The sequence below is a fragment of the Gastrolobium bilobum genome, unplaced genomic scaffold, assembly GCF_033153095.1.
Source record: "Gastrolobium bilobum isolate Gb01-03AN ecotype WA unplaced genomic scaffold, APGP_CSIRO_Gbil_v1 utg5309, whole genome shotgun sequence".
NCBI lineage: Eukaryota > Viridiplantae > Streptophyta > Magnoliopsida > Fabales > Fabaceae > Gastrolobium > Gastrolobium bilobum.
In genome coordinates, this window is record NW_026898278.1 from 10,879 (window position 1) to 33,346 (window position 22,468).

General features: G+C 32.2%; 2 protein-coding genes and 1 pseudogene across 3 annotated transcripts; 1 reads left to right on the forward strand and 2 right to left on the reverse strand.

The window, feature by feature from the left end:
- Window positions 1-925: 925 nt before the first annotated feature.
- Window positions 926-3,180, forward strand: LOC133314404 (uncharacterized). Of its 2 annotated transcripts, none has more exons than XM_061515885.1 (5): window positions 926-955; window positions 1,066-1,155; window positions 2,445-2,624; window positions 2,708-2,824; window positions 2,995-3,180. In XM_061515885.1, the coding sequence occupies exons 2-5, from the start codon at window positions 1,141-1,143 to the stop codon at window positions 3,034-3,036; spliced, it is 354 nt and encodes a 117-aa protein (XP_061371869.1). In that variant the 5' UTR covers window positions 926-955; window positions 1,066-1,140; the 3' UTR covers window positions 3,037-3,180. The 2 variants fall into 2 exon arrangements, with proteins under 2 accessions (XP_061371869.1, XP_061371870.1); XM_061515886.1 differs by lacking the exon at window positions 926-955 and adding an exon at window positions 1,706-1,919 and having other exon boundaries at window positions 1,007-1,155.
- A 1,399-nt stretch (window positions 3,181-4,579) lies between these two features.
- LOC133314410 (transcription factor bHLH111-like) lies at window positions 4,580-10,016 on the reverse strand. The gene is made up of 6 exons (XM_061515889.1): window positions 7,142-10,016; window positions 6,712-6,864; window positions 6,384-6,464; window positions 6,231-6,296; window positions 5,409-5,468; window positions 4,580-5,297 (listed from the first exon to the last, which is right to left on the reverse strand). Exons 1-6 carry the CDS (start codon window positions 7,148-7,150, stop codon window positions 5,268-5,270), a joined length of 399 nt encoding a protein of 132 aa, XP_061371873.1. The 5' UTR covers window positions 7,151-10,016; the 3' UTR covers window positions 4,580-5,267.
- A 3,451-nt stretch (window positions 10,017-13,467) lies between these two features.
- On the reverse strand, window positions 13,468-15,915 carry LOC133314409 (cytochrome P450 82A4-like; annotated as a pseudogene).
- Window positions 15,916-22,468: the final 6,553 nt, after the last annotated feature.

The window sequence follows — 22,468 nt, forward strand, 5'->3', positions numbered from 1 at the left end:
GGCGTGTTGAGATATATAATCCCACATTGATTGTATGGGCAACTAATGTGACCTTTATAAGGCCTTGGACACTCCCACCCTTTGAGCTAGCTTTTGGGGTGGTGTATCCCAAGGTTCTTTACATTACATGAAGATCAAATTTTATATATAGTTAACTACAAAGAAACTGATACAGAACCAAGTAATTGATTAATTAATTAATTAATGCCTAATGGGTCTTTGGTCGTAGGTCCGACGCTTAGGGCTTGTTTGGTGTATAGTATAGGATAAGGTCTAATAGTATAAGATCTGATAGTATAAGGCCTGATTTATATGACCTTATTGAATTTTAATACTATCCAGCATTTGGTACGGTATTGTATAAAATAATATCATCTAGTATTTGGTAATGCACTGTATAATACTATATAGAATAAAAATAAATATTTTTAATAAAAATATCCTTAAACAAAGAATTTATATAATTCTTCAAAAAAATATCATATGATATTAATTTTTATAAAAATTTATTGATCAGCGTGTTCAAAATATAAATTAATTTTTATAAAAATAAAAATATTCAATATTTAAAAATTAATATATTGAAAAACTAATTTTTATTTTAATAGATTAATATTAAAATAATATATTAATTTTTGAGAATTACATTGGTCAACGATATTAATACTTTAATATCTTGTCACTACAAGAAAACCGGTGCTTAACCACGGCAATATAACTACAGTTACAAAATGTTTGGGTAAAAGCTTAAGAAAACCTCAAGACTCCCTACGCAATTAGGCAACGTAACACACTTTCCTCAAAATTGTGCATTGCACTTGACCCGCGTGGCATCGTTGTAATTTGCTTGGACTCTCTTCAAATTTCTTTTTCTATTTCTCTCAGATTCAATTATTGTACGCACAATCAGCAGTAGCACTCCACCCCCTTGATAATGCACGTGTCAAACACGATGGTGAAGTTAACTCCATCGTTCTCTTTCTCTAACCCTATGATTATCTACTTTTTCATTCTCTACGATCTACTTCTCTGTCATCCCTCATTCTCTTTCTCTCTTTTCGCTAGTGATTCGAAGTTGGAGTCGGAGCTTCTCCTATCGGAAACCAATGCAACCTCTGGTTGTAATGCCTCACATACAAGATGAGAAGAATGAAGGTTTGCATACCTAGTTTTTTAGTGCTTATATGCATTTCTAAAATTCACGGGTTTAATTTGACTGCCAAAACTCATTAGATTGTGTTTTGAGGTATGGCTATTACAATGTGAATCTTTGAAAATGCCATTCAATTTAAGCAAATGCAGTTTAATTGGTTTATTTATCCTCGATTTATCTCTTATTTGTTTTGTGGTTGATTTGGTGGTTTCTATGTTGTATATTATGTATGGAAATTATTAGGGAAAAATTTTCATTCTACTTGCTCAATGAAATGCATGCTTCATTTGCATTTGGACTAAATAATATATGAACAGCGAAACATTGCTGTTGCTGATAAATTTTCTACTGGAGAAATTATTAACGAAATTCATTATGTTTGATGAGCATCTCGTTTCTAATTCCGTTTTGCATGTTTATCAAATTTAAAACCATGTTATATGCCCCCACTTTTCATATGAAAGCATTGAAGCCCACTCCTCTCTTTTTTTGTTCCAAGTAAATCTCTATTTTATTTCAGCTCTGAATAACCTTCTGAATTCATATTTTTAGGTTACATGGGATGAACCAGAGTTACTTCAAAATGTAAAAAGGGTGAACCCTTGGTTGGTTGAATTGGTATCAAACATGCCTACCATCCATCTTTCCCCTTTCTCACCAGCACGGAAGAAATTGAGATTACCTCAAAACCCATATTTTCCCTTCGATGACCAGATTTCAGTGCCAACATTTCCCATTGTTTTCCTTTCAATGGGGTTAATGCATGGTATATATTAATATGATGACGTATATAATATATGTACTCAACAGAAACCAAAATCCATGGTTGAAGGAGGGTCTAACTTGTGTTTTGAATATTTAAATTTTTAGTATATATTACTTTCCATATTGCTTATGATTCCAGAAACGCTTCTTCTATTTACCCTATCATGTGCAGATGCCTCAAGTTATACTGCTAGATAATTTAGACGTTTAATATCATCTGTTTTAGAGATGAACCAACACCAATCATGCATAATTCAAAAACCTTTTTAGTATGTTGACCAGTATCCATTACACCGAACAACCATAAATTGTATAACTTTGCAGATGGGTTATTAGACTAGATCATCTTTAAAATACATAATTAATGTATACCAATTGTCATCCTCTCGTATCCATCACAATTTTGTTCTTGAGGATTGCCTGCATAAATATCAGCTGACATAAAGGGATATCATTTCATCCTTTTATTTTGGTAATAAATTTTGTCCTTTAGTATTTACTTTTTGCTCTGTTTTCTTTGTCTTAGGCGAATGCAGGAGCAGATAGTTTTTCTTGTTTTGTTCGAATCTTAGGTGATTCAGTGGATCATTTCTGTGAACAATTGGATAATAGTTCAAGTGGCATCCTTTCTACTCTTTCACGTTTGTCAGATTTGCTAAAAGTAAATGATGAGCAATTATGGAATCATCGTGAATTTACAACAAAGGTAGAATCTTTCGACTTTTTTAATTCAACAACTTGTACAGTTTCATTCTATTTAAAATTGATGCCAAGGAGCCTCATGAACAGGTTAAACCACAATTCTATGCTTTCCGGTGGATTACACTGCTACTTACACAAGAGTTCAAATTTGAGACTATCTTGAGAATATGGGATACACTTCTAAGTAATCCTTTTGGTGTTCAGGTCTCTCTCTCTCTCTCTCTCAAATGAACTCCTCGGCATTCTTTTAAAATAAAATTAATACTCAATCTATAATATTCTTCGTGTAGACTTTATTGTGTTTGGCTGCTTTTATTATGTCATTTAGATGATTGATAAGTTACCTGGCTAAACTCTTTTTTTTTTGGTGCAAGATATGCTTTTTCGGATCTGTTGTGCAATGCTACTTTGCGTGAAAAGCAGACTCCTAAGTGGTGATTTTGTGGCTAATTTAAAGCTCTTACAACACTATCCTGATGATACCAACGCAGTATACCTCCTCTAGGTAGCTCAGGACATTAGTCCTGACACATCTTCATATTATTTATCCCTTTGATTTATTACGCATGCAGTGTTTTTGTATAATTTCATCATGTTATCATCATACTTCGAAAATCAGAATTATAATGGTTTATTGTAATATGCTTCCAATCTCAATTAGGAAATGTTGTTTTTCTTTCTAAGGGCGAAAAAGGGAGCACAATTGAAGTGTCAACATGATAACATATATTTGAAATATCAACTGTGTACCTATCATATGCAATAAAATATTAGAATACTGGTCTTCCTATTCCAGAGAACTTGGATTCAATAATCTGAAGTGAACAATAAGTAGGGCCTACCAATAACAGAAACATAATCGAGAGTCTTCATGCTGAATATATCATTAAAATTGGAATGGTTTTTGATACAAGAAGACCAGATTCAATTATTTATTATAATTTTATAAAACGATCGTAGTAAATGAAAGTTTATCTCTGAGATAAAATATAAAAACCTAGACGCAATTGTAAAAATCTTTTTTTGTGGATAAATATAAAAACCTTTTACATGCTAATTGTTAGAGATGGCCAACTGGACTTGGCCAAGAGGGCCGACCCACAAACATATTTTTATAATTAAATTAATATTTCATCCTTCTTCTTTTATAATTAAATTCCTAAATCTGATTTTTATTTTTGTAAGTACAAATTTGTAAAATTCCAAATACTAACGACACAAATCCTTGCAAATAATAATTATTTATTATTATTTTTTAAATGTGATTGCAATAAATGAAAGTCTATCTCAAAGATTAGTGTAGTTGCTTTTGTTTTGTTCATATGCATTTGTTGCAATGTAAGCAAAAAATATGACTTATACATGCTTATTTGATTAAGTTGCATTCAAATCTCGTTCAGACAACATTTTTTTTGGTCCTTAAAAAAATTTACTCCAATCTTTTTTTTTTGCTGATACTACGACTTTTGGGTGTTAACATATTAGTGTTACTTATTTAATGAGTTTTTGCCTTATGTATCGTAGGCACAAGGAACGAAAATCACACAAGAAATGACATATTTAGTAAGTGTTGAACTCATCCCTCCAATGATTGCTAAGAAATGACACTGAATGAATAGCGTTTTCATATTATAGGTAAAAGCTTATATTTTAAATCCATATTTGCTTGGTGTTATTGTTACCTTGATTTTGTTGATGAATGTTATAGGTAGCAATGATTTGTACGCATTTTTCTTTTTATATCCCTTTCTCATGTTAACATGGTGTATTATAACGTATTATGGTGTAGTTGTATACAAAATTAATTATCCCTCTGAATAACATATTTTTGTTTGTGGATGATATTTGCAAAGCTCTGTGTCAATGTTGTAATTTTTTTCACCTGAAATATAGAACAAAATAACAACACAGTTTTTTGTAAATATAAGGTTTGCAGTGCGATTAACCAACCACGGCGGACGACAAATTTTTTGATCTTTTTCCCCCGTGCATCGCACGGGTAATATACTAGTATATATATAAAAGAGAGATCATTTGACTCCAGAGTAAGATTTATAAGTCTTACTGCTCATTCAGTCCTTGATTTCCGTCCATCCAACGGTTATAGTTTAGGAAGTCATATTAATTAATTATTAATTACATTACAAATAACAACTATTGATTTTCGTTCATTAATGGCTAAGATGAGGAGTAAAATTTAAAAGTCTTACTCTGGAGTCAAAATAACCCTCCCATATATATATATGGAGTTTACGTTTCTGCAGCTGTTGTACGTACAACAATCAAATACTTGCCATATATATATGTATATATATATATATATATATTTGAAAGCATTAAATGCGGGGAATCATAACCATACAAAATATCAAACTGTTAAATGTGAAAAATCATAACCATACACCTGTCGTTGTTGTACGTAAAGCAGCTGTAGAAATAATTTTATATATATATATATAAATATATATATATAGTCAGCATCATGCTATTCATAATTGTTGAATTAGAAATTTCAGGATGCTGTTCATAATTGTTGAATTAGAAATTTCAGGGCAGGATAATTCAAGAGGCAGAAGCATGATGAATCTGGTCTTCCATTGTTACTTCGTGTGTGATTGATATGGGAACCAAACAAAGTCCTCTACTCTTAGTCAACCTGCACTTTGTGCCCACATCCCTGATGTGACTCCAGCAGTTAGTATTTAATATATCACCTTTGTATTAATTAATATGTTGCATTCAATAAATGAGAAAATAATTTCACAGCATGACAATTCATAATCTATACCTGAGTATGAGGGGCTTCAGCCTTACTAATGTAAGAGACACTTAGCATCTGAAACAAATTCTGCTACCCCCAGAAGAACAAAAAGAAAAATAATATATATATATATATATATATATATATATATATTAGAATAATCTCAGAGCAAGTCGCTTGAGTCTCATAGTCTAGTGTCTGCCCACAAGAAAAACAAGGGAAACTATCCTTATTAATTACGGAGTAAATAGGTTACGTCTAGTTAAATTTTGATTTAAATAAGTCAGACATACTTAGAATATTTTGATCACCTGAACCTAACCTATTAATTTTATGCATACTAAATTATAAGTATGACTTATTTTTTAAAAAGTAAAGAGACTGACCTATTACCCAATTTAAGCCTCCACAATTCTAAGTTTATGACCCCTTCGTGCCTATCAAACTTACAAAAATCACTAAGCCTACTGTGAAAAAAAATTAAAACACAAAAGGGAAAAAAAATTATTGATTTTCACACATAATTTAATTATTAATTAATAATATATGAATTACTAAGCCTATTCTGAAATATTGTTTTTATTGACATGCATTATATAATGATTAATTATATTATTGTTTTACCAAAAAAAAATTATATTATTTAAAATATTACCAAAAAATATATATTATTTAAAATTATATGATATAATTTTGAATAAATGTAGGCCAGCCTAGATGCTCATAGGTCATGCATTTTAAAATTGGAACTGTAAAATTTTTAAATAGACTTGATTAGTTTTAGGCTCATCATATAGTATTATTCTTAATTATCTGCCGGAAGATAGGAGCACTAAATATAATATATACCCAGATTTGTGCTTGAAGAAGCTTGATATAAAGAGAAGCCTCATGAAGAACTGATGCAGTGTCAGTCTGCAGTATATCCAGAAACCTAAGGTCACTTTCTTGAAGTTGTAGGAGTTGATTAATTATTAATAAATGAAGTACGTACTCACTCACCTTGCCAAAAGGTGAAACCAACTTTTGTAGAGTTGTAACTTTATCGCTAAGCTTCTGATTTCTCCTGATAGGCATGTGCAACTGGAAACAAAATTGGACAATATAAAAGGCTTATGATTGAATGCAACATTCAATGCAAAATCATTATGTATTTGTCTTTCTTTTACAGTTTAATTACTACTCTTTAATAAAATAAAAAGTTTATTTGCACCCTTTTGAGAAATTAAAAGTCTTGACATGTTATATATATAGTACACAAGTTTCATTGTTATCTCAAGGATAACATTAATAAACCACAAAAAAAGATTGTTTCGTTAATTTTACTTACTTTGTGCCGAGGGATTATCTCTGAAGCTTCTCTTACTTGATGCCATTTCGATTCCAAGAATGTGTTTTTGCTTTTCGAATTGGTTTTCATTTTTTTCCACAAAGATTTGTTGTCAACGTACTCAGATGGACGTTTTCTGGCATTTTCATTTACCTGCAGAACCCCATATTGACTTCAAATTAAGAGTTTCTAATAATAAACAGTTATCAATTTGAGCCTAGGATCATTCTGATATCATAAATATGGGATGGGAGTGGATCCTCTTATGTGAAAAAGTTATCATGTGGTCATGTTATTTGATCACAATCACTCTTATAAAAAATACATTTTTCTCTCTCTTATCTCATCATCAAAAAGTTGTCAAAGTAAATCGTTCAAACCAAAGTACCAATTACTAAACTAAGACTAGAAAGATTTAAACTTCACTTGCATGCACCATTGATTCTTTCTTCCGGCGAAGATACTTTGTCACTGCACTTCGAGCTCAAGAAGAAGAATAATGCATTCAGTTTTCAACACAATCTCTCAACACTCAGACTCTTCTAAAAACAAAACAGTAACGAAGATTGAAATTCTAAATCTAAAAAACTGTATTTTTTTTTACAACCAAAAAAAAAATCTAATAACTAAAAAAATTCTAAAAAAATTAGTAGTTGTCCTTCAAAGCTTTAATCCAATGGTTCTGAAGTGTTCCTTCTTCCAAAAAATTTGATCCACGTGCCTTCTTCCAAAAAATACCTAAAAAAATGAATAATTACAATTATCAGCAAAATTTAAATTAACTTAGGCTTGGTTACTTCCTTTTTTGAATTAGGCCATATTTCATATTCTTTCAGTCCATTTTCCTGTAATTGTCAACCCAAAAAGATATAAAATAATATAAAATAATACAATAACTATATAAATAATTTAGTGCTAACAAATATCCCAAACTTAAGTATTTGCTTGTCCTCAAGCAATCAAGAAAATATTAACTCAGTGAGCACATTGTTAGCTATTGTCTTTCTTTCAGCATTCAGCTCATCATTCAAGCATCGAATTATGGTTTTGTAGTTCAATTCTTCATTTATCACATTACATGTTAACCATAACATCAATCAACTATATTGTCTTTTAGTATCAATACCAACCAGCAGTTCAGTCCAAACTAAGTTTTTAGTTAAACAAACAACATACTATGTTACAATGCATATCAAGCAGTCACTATACATTCTCATATCAGTTCAATGCCATGCACTGAATTCCTCACAAGGCATTTTTTATTACTCATCTCTCTTATTTTTTTCACTAAGGACATTCACTCATCATCAAATCTACATTGTTGTGCCTAACATACAATATTTCCTAGACACTTGATGTCTAGTGTGGCATTTCCATCAAAAGGGCTTTTAGGCTTGTAATGAGGCTGGGTTTGGATATTTGTTTTTCGGACACTTGGCTAATTTTGGCTGGCCTTAAGTGTCTAATTAATTCACATCTAGCCTAGCAAAATATTGTCTAAGTAAGACAAAGGGAAGCTGCTTATTCTCTTTCTTCTTCTTTTTTACTTCCTTCCCTACTTGTTTTCTTTTTCCTTCCAGCCTTAACTTTTCACATTCATTTTCCTTTTCTTCTATTTTCTAATTTTTTTAATACACAAGGGATTTTTTATTTTTCTTTCTGTTTTCTTTTTCCCCTTTTTATATCCTTTTTTTTTTACTTATCGTTTTCTTCTAATCTCTTCTTGATCACCTTATATATATTTTTCGTTTATATAACCACTCTCTTCTAGCTGGCTTCCCTTTGCCTTACTTATTTTCTTGCATTTCAGCCTAGTGAGATTAACCAAATACTAAGGCTTGCCTAAAAGGATGGATTGGGGAAGTTGTCTTTTGATATCATGGGTATATAAACAGAAAAGAAAAAGCTCAGGCTCAAATAAGGGATCAAGGGATTAAATTTAATCACAAAGGTAAGGCTTTTTGGCTTTAGGCTAAATAATTAGAAAAAAGTGCCCTTATCACATGGAAATAATCACACTAGTCGCCTAGGTGTAATATAAGTTAAGGACAACAAAGTAGAGTGACCACTCAACAAGAAAGTATATGTGTTTGCGTCCAAATCCTCACCAAGGTTTTTATTCAGTGATATAACATGAACTAAGCTGAGTCATGTTAGGACTGCTCTCATGAAGTGTAACATAGATGATGCATGGCTAATTAACCATGCATCATCCTTCCCTACTTGTTTTCTTTTTCCTTCCAGCCTTAACTTTTCACATTCATTTTTCTTTTCTTCTATTTTCTATTTTTTTTAATGCACAGGGGATTTTTTATTTTTCTTTCTCTTTTCTTTTTCCCCTTTTTATATCCTTTTTTTTTACTTATCGTTTTCTTCTAATCTCTTCCTGATCACCTTCTATATTTTTTTTTTATATAACCACTCTCTTCTAGCTGGCTTCCCTTTGCCTTACTTATTTTCTTGCATTGCAGCCTAGTGAGAATTAACCAAATACTAAGGCTTGCCTAAAAGGATGGATTGGGGAAGTTGGCTTTTGATATCATGGGTATATAAACAGAAAAGAAAAAGCTCATGCTCAAATAAGGGATCAAGGGATTAAAATTAATCACAAAGGTAAGGCTTTTTGGCTCTAGCCTAAACAATTAGAAAAAAGTGCCCTTATCACATGGAAATGATAACACTAGTCACCTAGGTGTAATATAAGTTAAGGACAACAAAGTAGAGTGACCACTCAACAATAAAGTATATGTGTTTGGGTCCAAATCCTCACCAAGGTTTTTATTCAGTGATATAACATGAACTAAGCTGAGTCATGTTAAGACTGCTCTCATGAAGTGTAACATAGATGATGCATGGCTAATTAACCAACTTGGAATGAAATAGACATAGAGCTAATAAGATATGCAAGATCAACATAGTTGAATTCATGATAATTGTTGTCACATGTATAGATAAATCAAAGAATTGTTACTGTTCAAGTTCAAAAACTTTCATATTTTTCATCCTTTCCTCAAACTCAGCATGCAAAATTAATCAACATTGCATATGTACCATGTATACCACCCCAAACTTAAAATGCAGTTGTGTCCTCACAGCAATTACAAAACTTTATATAATAGGGAGTGATATAAACAAAAGAGACATGTGAGATTGCAGAAAACATGATAATAGAACCTGGATGACCATGAAATGGTCAGTTGAGAAGGAGGAGTCTTAGTCTTCAAAAGAAGATTCTTCCACTTAAACTAGATCATTCTCTTTATGTCGCCTTATTTCTATCTGTCTGATCTGGTTTAGGTGCCATTATTCACTGAAACATGGATCAGTGAGCAAATAGAAAGGAAAGTGGCTATTAGCAAAGAAAAAGAATAAACTCAGAAATATCACAAGAGATCAGCAGGAAGCAGTATTTGATATCCCTAAACAAAATTTAGCTCATGATCAAATAGTTTGCTCAAAAAATGCAGCCAAGTGATATACCATAGCAGAAGCATATGACAGTAAATTTCAAGATCAATGGCTCTAAGCATATTTCACTATCCACAAACTCTGATGTCAAAATTCACATGATAATAACAAGCATCTCCAAAAAAAAAAAAAAATTGACCATAAGGAGCAATACACTGGAGTATATAAAAGAATGAACATAGAGTATGTTTTCCGAGGTGTTCAAATGCATAGCAATATATCAAATTCCTTAAATCCATTTGCTTTCCGAACCTTATCACTAATAAATCAAGCACTTCAAAAATCCATCACACAGCCATCATACAAACATATTCCACCAATTACTTTTATGAACAGTAGTGAAAATTGGATATTATAAACCATTATAGCCACACACTACAACATAATTGATTATTCAAAGGTAAGTACGTATCAATTACAACCACCCCATCAGAATAATCTTGAATGAGTTAAACAACCCAAAGAAAATAGCCTTAGCCACCCAATAATCTTATTAATAAAAGGTAACCTGCCAGAGATAAACACCCTCCTAAGCTTAAATATTTACCAAATTAAAATAAGCACAAAATGCAGAAAAGGAGAATGGGTGTTCTTGGAAGCGAAGAAAAGAAGGTGGGGTTATGGTATTGCGATGAGGTAGAATGGTTCAGTAAGTGAAAAGGATAAGAATTCCAGCCTTGTATGATGAGATAGAGAGTTGAAATTGGAGTTGTTCTACCAACAAGGTTTCAGCGAATGACAACGAGATGAGAGAAAAAAAACAAAAATGGGTATGGCTCGATGATGAGAGATGGTAGAATCAGAGTAAAAAGTTAGGGTTTTGAACCTGATGCTTGAAGAACTATGGACCAGAAGCTAACCCCTAACCACCAGCAAATAGGGCGGTGAACGGCGACCCATAGATAGTTTCATGCTTCAAGGTACGATGGAGGAGATGGGCTTACGGATATAGTACAAAGTCTCTTCTTCTTCTTTTTTACAAAAATCATTCATGCAATAGAAAGGGGGTTTCACTCGGTGTGTTGGTGATTAAGGTTCAGATGATAAGATAAGAACAAATCACTGACGAAACTAAAAAATGCAACCAGCAAACGATTTACCAGAATGATATATCAAGAACAAAAATTCAAAGGACAAATATTTAGAAATCAAATGGCCAAATGCAAACTACTGAAGAGGAGAAGAAAAGAAGTTGGAATATAAACAATAATACCTGAGTAGAAGAAATGAAGTTGAAGAGTGTATGAAAGCATGTTTGCAAATATATACTAGCACTCAAGAAATTGCATAAAAAAGAACTTCTGCAGAATGACCAAGGTAAAAGAGAAAGAATGAAAATCAGGCACGTTTATATACTGGTAGTGGTAACCGCAATGGTTACAGAATTGCAAAGGTCAGAGGCATTGCTGTTATTACACCCTAAAAAGTAATGATTAGATGACTGAAATGACTCATTCAATAAATGCGCTTGAAATGCAAAAGCGGTACAAAATAGCTGCAGCACCCTAATGCAGACGACAAGCACCACATGTCAAAATGAAATGATTGATGACATAAAAGTTGCCAGAATCCTGAAAGGACCTGAATGGATCATCACATATGTAACGGGGATAATAAGAACTTGTAACAGGGATCTAGGAATTGGACACCCAGACATAAGGATGCCAAGCCGGGTTGCAGGAGCGATGTGCTTGGGGGAAATTTGCCAGTTGGATCCTAACAACTCAAGTCCATCCATAACCCGGTCAAAATAAATATATATAGTATCTCACTGGTTGCATACTCAACTCGACGAGATAAGGGACAATGAAGTACTATTCCCCGTTCCAGAAATTTTGAAGCTCATAACAAATGCGAAAGGAATTCACGAAAACCCGAGCATTCTCGATAAAAACTTGGATTGATGCAAAAAGAAATTCACTCTGGCAGCCCGGACACCCAGGCAGCCTGACTGAGGGGCAACTGTTATGGACCCATATAAGGGGTCCATTGATTGACAGGCCCAACAAGGAACAATCTAAGATTTAAATCAAGCATAACTATGGAAGGATATCCATGAAGGATACCACTCCTAATACGAAAAAAATGATATATGGGCCTGGGCCACCATCAGAGGCACTAAAGATCCAGAATCTACTACCCACAGGTAAACCCTAGAAATAAGAGGTAAAATCTACAGGTACGTTATGCTCTCTATCTAATTGTTATGCTATCACTGAGCGCACACACACACCCCTTGGCAAAGTCGTTATCGTTTTCTTGTGCACAGTGATCTGCTTGACTCAAGGGTATATTCTCCATAAATATCTTAGAGCGGACACTAGATCCAAGATCAACATACTAGTCCACTGGTCTAGACATCTCTGTCTCCAAGACAGAACAAGATCAATGGTCATAATTATATGTCAAAATTTATAGAAAAAGTAACATTAAAAATTAATTTCTAATTGTTGACTATTAATTGCTAACTCTTAATTTGTCATTGAATTAATGATTAAGATTTATATGACCTACATGTCAAAGGTAAACATGAGAGAATTGATACTTTTTTTTAAATCTTTTTCTTTTTTTATTAAATAAAATAACAAATAATAAACTCTCAAAATTTGTTTTTAAGCCTTTATAATTAGGTAACTTTTTTAATTTTTATAATTTAATTAAATTTTATACAGTCTAATATAATTTAAAAACTTTTAAAAGGATTTTTTTGTTTCTAGTTTTTTTTAATTTAACTAAGTTTTCATTTAAATATTACTAATTATAAAATTATAATTAAGTTTTAAAAACCAACAATAACAATACAAAATAGCTTCTATAATTATAAATATCCCTTATACTTTTTATGCAACTATCATTCTTTCCTTTGACGGTTACATGTTGATTATCCGTTCCATTAGTTTTATTTTCTACAGAAAACTAGAAAAATAGGAATGTCACTTATGTGAGAATTGTATATAAAAAAAAGGTTACATTTCTGTTATTGCTATATAATTTAAGCCAACAAAATGTCAAACAATTAGGCAACAACTTCTAGAGTTCTGGTTTTTTTTTTGTTATGGGATTACTGAGAGAATCAAGCAAAATGATTATGTTAGAAACATTTACATGTAGCTAAAACCATTATTTCACCAGAAATAACAACATTTACAAAAAAATTATCATCTTAGGAATTTTTTTATTTTTATATTAAAAACAGATGTTATATTTTTAACGATCACACACTTACTGATATAAACTGATATTCATTACAATATGAATATGTCAATAAAATAAGAAACATTTGGTCATTATCAAAACACGAATTTGGATTGAAATCAAAAATTTTAAACATGATACAAATTCTAATATTATGGAGTAATACAAAAAACAATCATCAAATTATCATCTTATCCACCTTCATTATGTTTAAATGAAAGTAAGCAAGCACCTAGGATTACAAGGTTTATTCATAACAGTTGGGAGACATGGTTTCATAATATCTTGGGTGACATATATTTAACCAAATTAAATAGATTAGAAAGCATCACATAATTTTACAATCAACAATACACAAAGGAACACACAGATTGCACGACTCACATAAGGATTACATAGTTTCGTAACAATAAGGAGACAAACGCGGTTTAACCATAATCTCAAGTGGAGAAGCTTTGACATTGCTCAATCCAAAGGATTCAGTCATGTCAATAGGTTCAGAAGATGGGTTCAAGATTTCAAAGGAATGCAAAAAACTGGCCAGAGTTAAATGAACAATGTGTAGGCCAAAGGATAATCCAGGACACATCCTTCTACCACTTCCAAATGGTAACAACTCAAAATGATGACCCCTAACATCAATATCTTTATGAGTTGTAAGGAACCTTTCTGGTTTGAATTCCAATGGATCTGACCACACATTAGGGTCAGTGTGAATCTTTCAAAGATTTGTGATTAATCGAGTTCCCTTTTTGACATCATAGCCACCCAATGTGCAATTGTTTATGAATTCACGAGGTCCTGATAGAGGACCTGGTGGATACAATCTTAGTGTTTCTTTGACTATAGCTTGAAGATATATTAGGTTACTTACATCTGACTCACTAACACTCCTCTCTTTCCCAACTTGTGTGTCAAGTTCTGCTTTTGCCTTTTCCAATATAAGAGGATTTCTCAATATCAAAGATAATGCCCATGTAAGAGTAGCACTGCTTGTGTCAGTTCCTCCCGCAATTAATGTCTGCAAATTTAGTACAAATTTCGTAAGAAAAACATTCCAATTATCTTCAGGAAACTTTATATTAATGCATTTAACTAGAAATAATAGACTCAGCTTTTGTAAAGCAAGAAATAAAGCAAACAAACATGTTATTTGCACGTTAAAATAATTTGTTGTAATTTTCATACCGCTTGAATCTCTCTCATTTTATTCTTTATTAGTTTAGTATTAACACTTGAGTTTAAAATGCTTGGAGGGAACAAAAAAATATTTAGCTGGGATGCAAATAATTGTATGAGTAAATATTTTTTTTTGATCCTCGGCAAATTTCACGATACTCGTTTTTGTCTCAAGCAAATAAAAAGGCTATTCGTGGTCCTCAAAAAATTCAAAATCGACCCATACCAAACACACCTCAAAAAATTATAATTTTGGAAAGGGTTTTAACATGTGAATGCTATAGGAAAAGCTCTGCACATATCTTTTGAGGAAATATCATTTTTTAACAGAGAACTCAATTAAGTCTATATATATACGTACCAATATTGTGGCTTTGATCATGGTATTGGCATCAAACCCATCAATTGTTGTTCCATCAAGCACTGAAAGTATCACGTCCATCAAATCTTGATCACGATCAACCTTTTCAGCCAAAGTCCTGTTCTTGCGATGCTCCTCTAACCACTCACCTAAAATTCTATCGAATTCCTTTGCAGTTTCCTTCATAGCCTTCTCATGGCCACCGAAATCAAACCATCTCAGATAAGGAATAGCATCTCCCACAGTGAATTCCCCCATCAAACGCATGAACTCTCTCAAAGCCTTTATACATCTCTGTCCTTCATTCTCATCAACCCCAGTCTCATCACCAAAATATCTCTTCCTAACGGCCATTCTAAGAACCATGTTGAAAGTTAACTGAGAAAACCACTGCTTCATATCCACCAACACATAGTCACCCTCGTTCCTTCTTTTGCACCAAACATTGAATAGCTCTTTAATCGATGTTTGAACTTCCAACACACGAAAATCTCGTAGTTGATCAACTCTGCGACTTGAGAAGATCTCTTGAGTTGCAACCTTACGCAGTTCACGCCAATAAGGACCATACGGTGCAAAACCAAACACGGCTTGGTTGTAACTCATGTGTTCAATTGCAACAAGTTTTGGTCGAGATGAAACGGCCATGTCGTTTGTGGTGAAACATTCTTTAGCCATTTCCGAATTGCTGAGTACCAAAGTTGGTGTGGAACCAAGCTTGATGGTGAATAGGGGTCCATATTTATCAGCCATGGCACCTAATGTTCTATGGGGTGCTTTTGAACCTCCCAACAATGGAAGGTGACCAAGTATAGGCCATCCACCTTCCACTGTTGGAGCCTCTTTACTATTAGCAACTTTGGAGGGACGATAAAATATGAACAAACACAAGATCATTAGAGAAAGGAGTCCAATTACTGTAGTGTTTAGGTAATTTAGAACTGAATCCATTTGAATTGGTTTAAGGATTAAGAATAAGGTTGTGTATATATTGAAGAGTATGGTGTGTGTGTGGGTGTCTATATATACAAGGAAAGAGATCTTTTCATTCAGGTACAAGATGTACAAATCTTACATCGTATTTTAATCGTGGATTTTTTTTCATCTAACGGTTATAGTTTATTGAATTATGTTAATTAATTAATTATTAATTTCAAATAAACTATAACCGATAAATGGACATAAATCAACGGCTAAAATAAAAAATAAGACTTTTAAATCTTTCACCAAATTCAAAATATCTCTTCTTTATATATATGTGTGTGATTGTAGTTTTTTTTATTTTTTTTGAGCGATATGTTTATGGGATATTATACTTTTATATTTCTCATATTATACTTACATAAAAAAATGTGTTTTCCTTTTACTTTTATAAATTAATGGATTTATTTTTTAATATAAGATAATTTCTCAACTCCTATACCAGAGAAATAAAGGCTATGATTATATGCATGATTTGAAACTTTCGATGAGTACAAAGTTCGAAGACTATGCTTTTTTGGACTACTGCAACAAAACTATACCGAGTCTAGTACTGTCTATTTTGGAAATTTTCTGTGGCTGAGATGATTTTGTCTAGTAGTGTCTATTGTTTAGTATATATCCTGACTTTTTTATTAAATAAATTAAATTTAAAGACTTTTTTTTACTATTATATGTAAATTTTAGATTATTTAAAAAGCTCTTTAAATTTAGCTGATTTGTTAAATAAAGTGTTTGATATTCTTACATTAAAAGAGATCATTTTATCACCTAAATAAATATAAAAATGTACGAGGCCATGTAAAAAAAGAAAAAGAAAAAAAATAGGCTCCATATACTTTTATATGTGTATTAGAAATAATTTTATCTCCTACAATATAACAGATATTAAACCCTTAAATAAATATATTATCATTGTTATTATTATATTAAGACTCAGGGATTAGTGTTTTTTTGTTTGTTATAGTAAACAATTTTCGAGTAAAGCCTATTTTGAGTCCCCAATAAAAAATATGATCTCCCATTTCATCCCTTACAGAAAAAATTACCCATATTAGTACTTTTTTAGAGACTAAATTGGGTCTTCATTGAATTTCTGAGAGACCACATTTTTCAAGAACTGAAATTGTAGATGAAACAAAAGTTAATTTTTTTTTTGTAAGGGACGAAAGTGGGGGATCGTGTTTTTTGTTAGGGACCCTAAAAGGGCTTTACTCATAATTTTATATCCTATACGCATATTAAAGTATATAGGGTCCATGTTTTATTTTTCTCTTTCTTCTTTTCATATAAACTCCACACACTTATATATATATATATATATATATATATATATATATATATATATATATATATATATATAATGGAAGAAATCTTTTCATTCAGGTATAAGATGTAGAAATCTTATATCGTATCTTAATCGTGAATATTTTTTCATCTAACAATTATAGTTTATTGAATTATGTTAATTAATTAATTATTAATTTCAAATAAACTATAACCGATAAATGGACAGAAATTAAGGCTAAAATGAAAAGTAAGATTTTTAAATCTTATACCATATTCAAAATATCTCTTCTTTATATATATGTGTGTGTGATTGTAGTTCATTTTTTATTTTATTTTTAGCGATATGTTTATGGGGTATTATACTTTTATATTTCTCATACTATACTTACATAAAAAAATGTGTTTTCCTTTTACTTTTATAAATTAATGGATTTATTTTTTAATATAAGATAATTTCTCAACTCCTATACCAGAGAAATAAAGGCTATGTATAAATGCATGATTTGAAACTTTCGATAAGTACAAAGTTCGAAGACTATGCTTTTGTGGACTATTGCAACAAAACTATACCGAGTCTAGTACTGTCTATTTTGGAAATTTTCTGTGTGGCTGAGATGATTTTGTCTAGTAGTGTCTATTGTTTAGTATATATCCTGACTTTTTTATTAAATAAATTAAATTTAAAGACTTTTTTTTTACTATTATATGTAAATTTTAGATTATTTAAAAAGCTCTTTAAATTTAGCTGATTTGTTAAATAAAGTGTTTGATATTTCTTACGTTAAAAGAGATAATTTTATCACCTAAATAAATATAAAAATGTACGAGGTCATGTAAAAGGAAGAAAAAGAAAAAAGAAAATGGGCTCCATATACTTTTATATGTGTATCAGAACTAATTTTATCTCCTACAATATAATAGGCATTAAACCCTTAAATAAATATATTATAATTGTTATTATTATATTAAAACTCAGGGATTAGTGTTTTTTTGTTATATGAAACAATTTTCGAGTAAAGCCTATTTTGGGTCTCCAACAAAAAATATGGTCTCCATTGTCGTCCCTTACAGAAAAAATTACCCTTATTAGTACTTTTTTAGGGACTAAATTAGGTCTTCATTGAATTTTTGACGGACCACATTTTCCAAGAACTGGAATTGTAGAGGGAACAAAAGTTGATTTTTTTTTTTAAGGAACGAAAGTGGGGGATCGTGTTTTCTGTTAGGGACCCTAAAAGGGCTTTACTCATAATTTTATATCCTATACGCATATTAAAGTATATAGGGTCCATGTTTTACTTTTTTCTTTCTTCTTTTCATATAGACTCCACACACTTATATATATATATATATATATATATATATATATATATATATATAAGACAAATTCTTGGAATTCTTTGGGGGCTAGAGGGAAATACCCTCGAAGGGGGATTAGTCTCACCTTTCTTCCAGTAACAATAGTCCAATGCACCATATGTTTCAATGAGAAGTTAGCCTTAGACTGTACTCTGAGAACTAGATGGCTGAAGAAGATTGTGTGAGAATACCTTCATGTTATCTTTAAAAAAAATATCTTGAGAAACATTAATACCTAAAACTTGTTAGGAGAATTTATTGTTGAAATGCTTTGTCAATTGATAAAATCGCTTATGCTGAGTAAATTAACGGTTCAAGAATTTATGACCCTAAACCCTAAACAGAAGAACACAAAGTCACAAAAGGCCAATGATTTGGTGTAGGAATCAACTAACGTAGAAGGGCAATAGGAAAGCAACCTGAAAGAAAGAGGGTCGGAGACAAAAGAGAACAATGAGGTGTTTGGTGCGTGGATGGTAATTCAAAGATAGGCAAGGAATCGATGGCAGAGGACAGCTCCATCGAGCCATGGAGGGGGTCATCATCCCAATCGAAAAACATGATCAGCCAAAGGTATAATGACCCCAAATGGTAAATCTTAGTTAGAAATTTAATTTAAGGATTTAAGTGTCATAATTAGATGCAGAACATGATTTTGAGTGTTTTGACTGTTATCATGACTAGGTCATGAACTGTGACTTCTGCCGGATATTCTGCACTGCTGTGTAGCAACCGGTAGAACTCAAAAATGAGAAAAATATTCAATTTATGCCAAACAAGTCATTTTAGGACAAAAAATATTATTTTAATAAGTATAAGTGTATGTAGTGTAAATTAAGTAGATCAAAATTAACTATCATATTCCCACTTAAGAGACCATGTAGGAGTGAGAAAAACACATTGCATTACATCTTCTCCTCCTCTCTTCGTGCAAACCCGTGGACAGCTCCATGAAGAGGGCTTATTATGGTTTTTCTTTCTTCTTCCTATTTCACCATCTTACATTCATCAAATCCTAAAAGTCTCAACATGAAAGTTGCTCCTTAGGTCCTGAGGAAGAAAACACATAGCTCTTTTCACCTTAGGAAGCAATATTGAGTGAGAGATCCCCTCCATGGTAGCTCGCTTTCATCTTCATGGAAAAATGTTTAAATTTTGAGTGATTCTTTTCTTGAAGATTGATCCTTTGAGTGCCTAGGATCTATCCAAGGTAAGCTATCATATCTTCTATGGTTGAATGCTTGAGTTTTTATGTTTAGGGTTTATGAACATTGTGGTGGAAAAAATATTGAGTTTGAAATTTGAATGTGGAAGTGTAGAGGTGTGATTCATGAATTGTATATGTTTATAGTATTGGAAATAGCAAGTATATTTGGTTGGAAGTATAGAAATGCTCATAAACCGCTTCCTTTTAATTTCGGCCATCAAGGGTTGGAGAAACTTTGATGAATTAAATTTATGTGAGTGATGTCCTAGACCTATTGTATATTGTAGAATGGATGTGGATAGTTAAATCATGTCTGTGATGATTAAAAATTTGAAAACTCTCCATGATTCCTCCTAGGTATGCCATCGGCCTTGAAGAGGAATGAGGCTTGGGGTTTGTGTTGAATTGGTTGGGTGCTTTGAGGACAAGCATCACTGAGTTTCTTGTGATTCAAAGGTAAGAAAAATCCTACAGCTCTTCTCCTATTCTAAGCAGGAAAATAGGAGTTTGAAATGCAAATTAAATTTTGAACATGTGTGTAGACTTTGGAATATATGTATGTATATATAAGAGAGTGCAGGAGTTAAATGATTGAAGAATTCCTTGGTTGTGAAAATGCCACTTTCAGGCCTATGTGCTTTAATTGTGGAACTTTCGAAAATCATGAATATGTTAATGAATCTTGGATTAGATGTGTATGATAAGCTTGAATTTGATGGACTAAAGCACTGGAATCATGAAATTGCCATGGTTTCCTCTATGAGCCTTTTAGCCATTTACAAAGGAAGTATATTTTAAGAGTGACTGTTTGTGTTAGTGAGGACTTATACGGTCTAAGGACTATATGATTAGATGTTTAAACCTTTGGTTAGGTTAGAAAAAAAATGAATAAGTTCCTTCTTTGGGCCTTATATGTGAATCTGGCCATTTTCAAAGGAGATATGTGCTAGGAGTTACTGTTTTGCAAAGCAAGCACACTTTTAGGCGTGGAATAATGTTCTAAGGTGTGTGAACTTTCACTTTAGTGAAAGACAAGAAAATAAGGTAGCTCCTTTTATGACCTTAAAAAGAGTTTTGGCCATTTTCAAAGGAGGTATACGTTCGGAGATATTATTTCAAAAAGTGAGAACATTTTTTGCGTAAAATGATTTATATAGGTGTCTAAGCTTGGGTTTAGGCACTAGACAAAGAAATCTTATAGCTCCTTTGTAATGGGAACTCTGTCTTAAATTGGGAAAATAGGCTTTAAGGTTCTAAGAGAAATAATGAGTGTTCTGAAGGCCTTTTGAGAGTATCCTAAAACTAGGTAAATGTGTGGAATTATGTGGGGATCTGTTGAACAAACCAACCACCCATGGTCTAATATGGTTAAGTTAAAAGAAAATTGGTTATGACTTGTGTGTTAAGTAAAAGATGAAATCAATAAATGGTGTGTCTGGTTAATTACTTGGCTTTGAACCATTTTATTGATATTTGTGTTGATTCTCTTTTCTAGGTGCGCCTATGAGTCTTTTTGAGGATCCTACATCGGATGAGACTAGATAACTCGTACTTCGAGTAGGCCATTTATACATTTCGAGATGTAAGCTCTATGTTTAAGGGGTTCGCTCCTACTTTGTGTTCCGCCATAGTGTTCGGACTATGGTCGGGTTGTATGATATGTATGAGATATATGATATAGATACATTCATATAAAGCTATATGTTGATGTGATACGACATGTTTTATGTGATATGTATGATGATTCTTGGTCATTGAATCGATGTGCATAAACTCCATGTAGGGGAGAGATCCTTAGGAATAACAGTGTATCCCAATGAGATATGAGATATTCCATGTAGGGGAGAGACCCTTGGGAATAAGTGCGTTGATTTCCACTTGGAGAGGGTTCCTTGGGGAATGACTGCATACTTCAGAGATGTTATATGAGATATGTTAAGTACAGTATGATATATGATTATATGATGTTTTGTATATTATGTATCTGACTATCATGTAGGAAGTAGGCCCAGGGTATGTAGAGTTCTCTATAAACCTGAAGCTTATTGGAGATTCGTTTCTCACCCCGTTTGGGAATATGATTACAGGTACACAGTTAGCTGGAGAGCCCTCACGGGACAAGGACCCTACCCGTGGCTAGAGGTGCTAGCATGAGGATATGGAGTTTTGGGTAGCCGGAAGCTACTATTTTTTATAGATGTTATTTTTGGAGAGCATGTACTGTTGTATTTGTACTCTATTTATTTAGGGATCATGATGTCTGATCCAGAGTTATGTATATGGCATGTTGTTGTGAAATTTGCAATCAATTAAATCAATCACACAAATACGCAAGTGCACGTGTCACAAGTAATAAAGGGATATTTGAGTCCAAGATCGTTCCCACGGAGATAGTTTATAAAGTGTGGTTTACTCAAGTAAAGAAATTAGGAAAAAGGATTGATTTTTATGATTGGATTTATAAAATAAAAGACAATTAAAGGAATGAAAACAGTAAACTAATTCAAAGGTATTAAGGTTATGGATGAGATATAGGTCAGGTTCAATTTCATTGATACAACAATACTGAAACAATGCTTTAACGATGTTCTATCAATGCTTAATTAGTAACCGAACACAAAGGTATTCTAGGGCATTTGGCCCACCTAACATATATACCCAATAACTAATTCCCACATCTTTATGGACAAATTAATTACTGAATTATTTAAGTTTAA

Coding starts and splice junctions, on each gene's coding strand:
- LOC133314404 (XM_061515885.1), top strand. Junction 2,625..2,707: donor ATCGTGAATTTACAACAAAG/GTAGAATCTTTC, acceptor CCTCATGAACAG/GTTAAACCACAATTCTATGC. Junction 2,825..2,994: donor GTAATCCTTTTGGTGTTCAG/GTCTCTCTCTCT, acceptor TTTTGGTGCAAG/ATATGCTTTTTCGGATCTGT.
- LOC133314410 (XM_061515889.1), bottom strand. Junction 6,465..6,711: donor AGATAATCCCTCGGCACAAA/GTAAGTAAAATT, acceptor TTTTGTTTCCAG/TTGCACATGCCTATCAGGAG. Junction 5,469..6,230: donor TTCTTCAAGCACAAATCTGG/GTATATATTATA, acceptor TGGGGGTAGCAG/AATTTGTTTCAGATGCTAAG.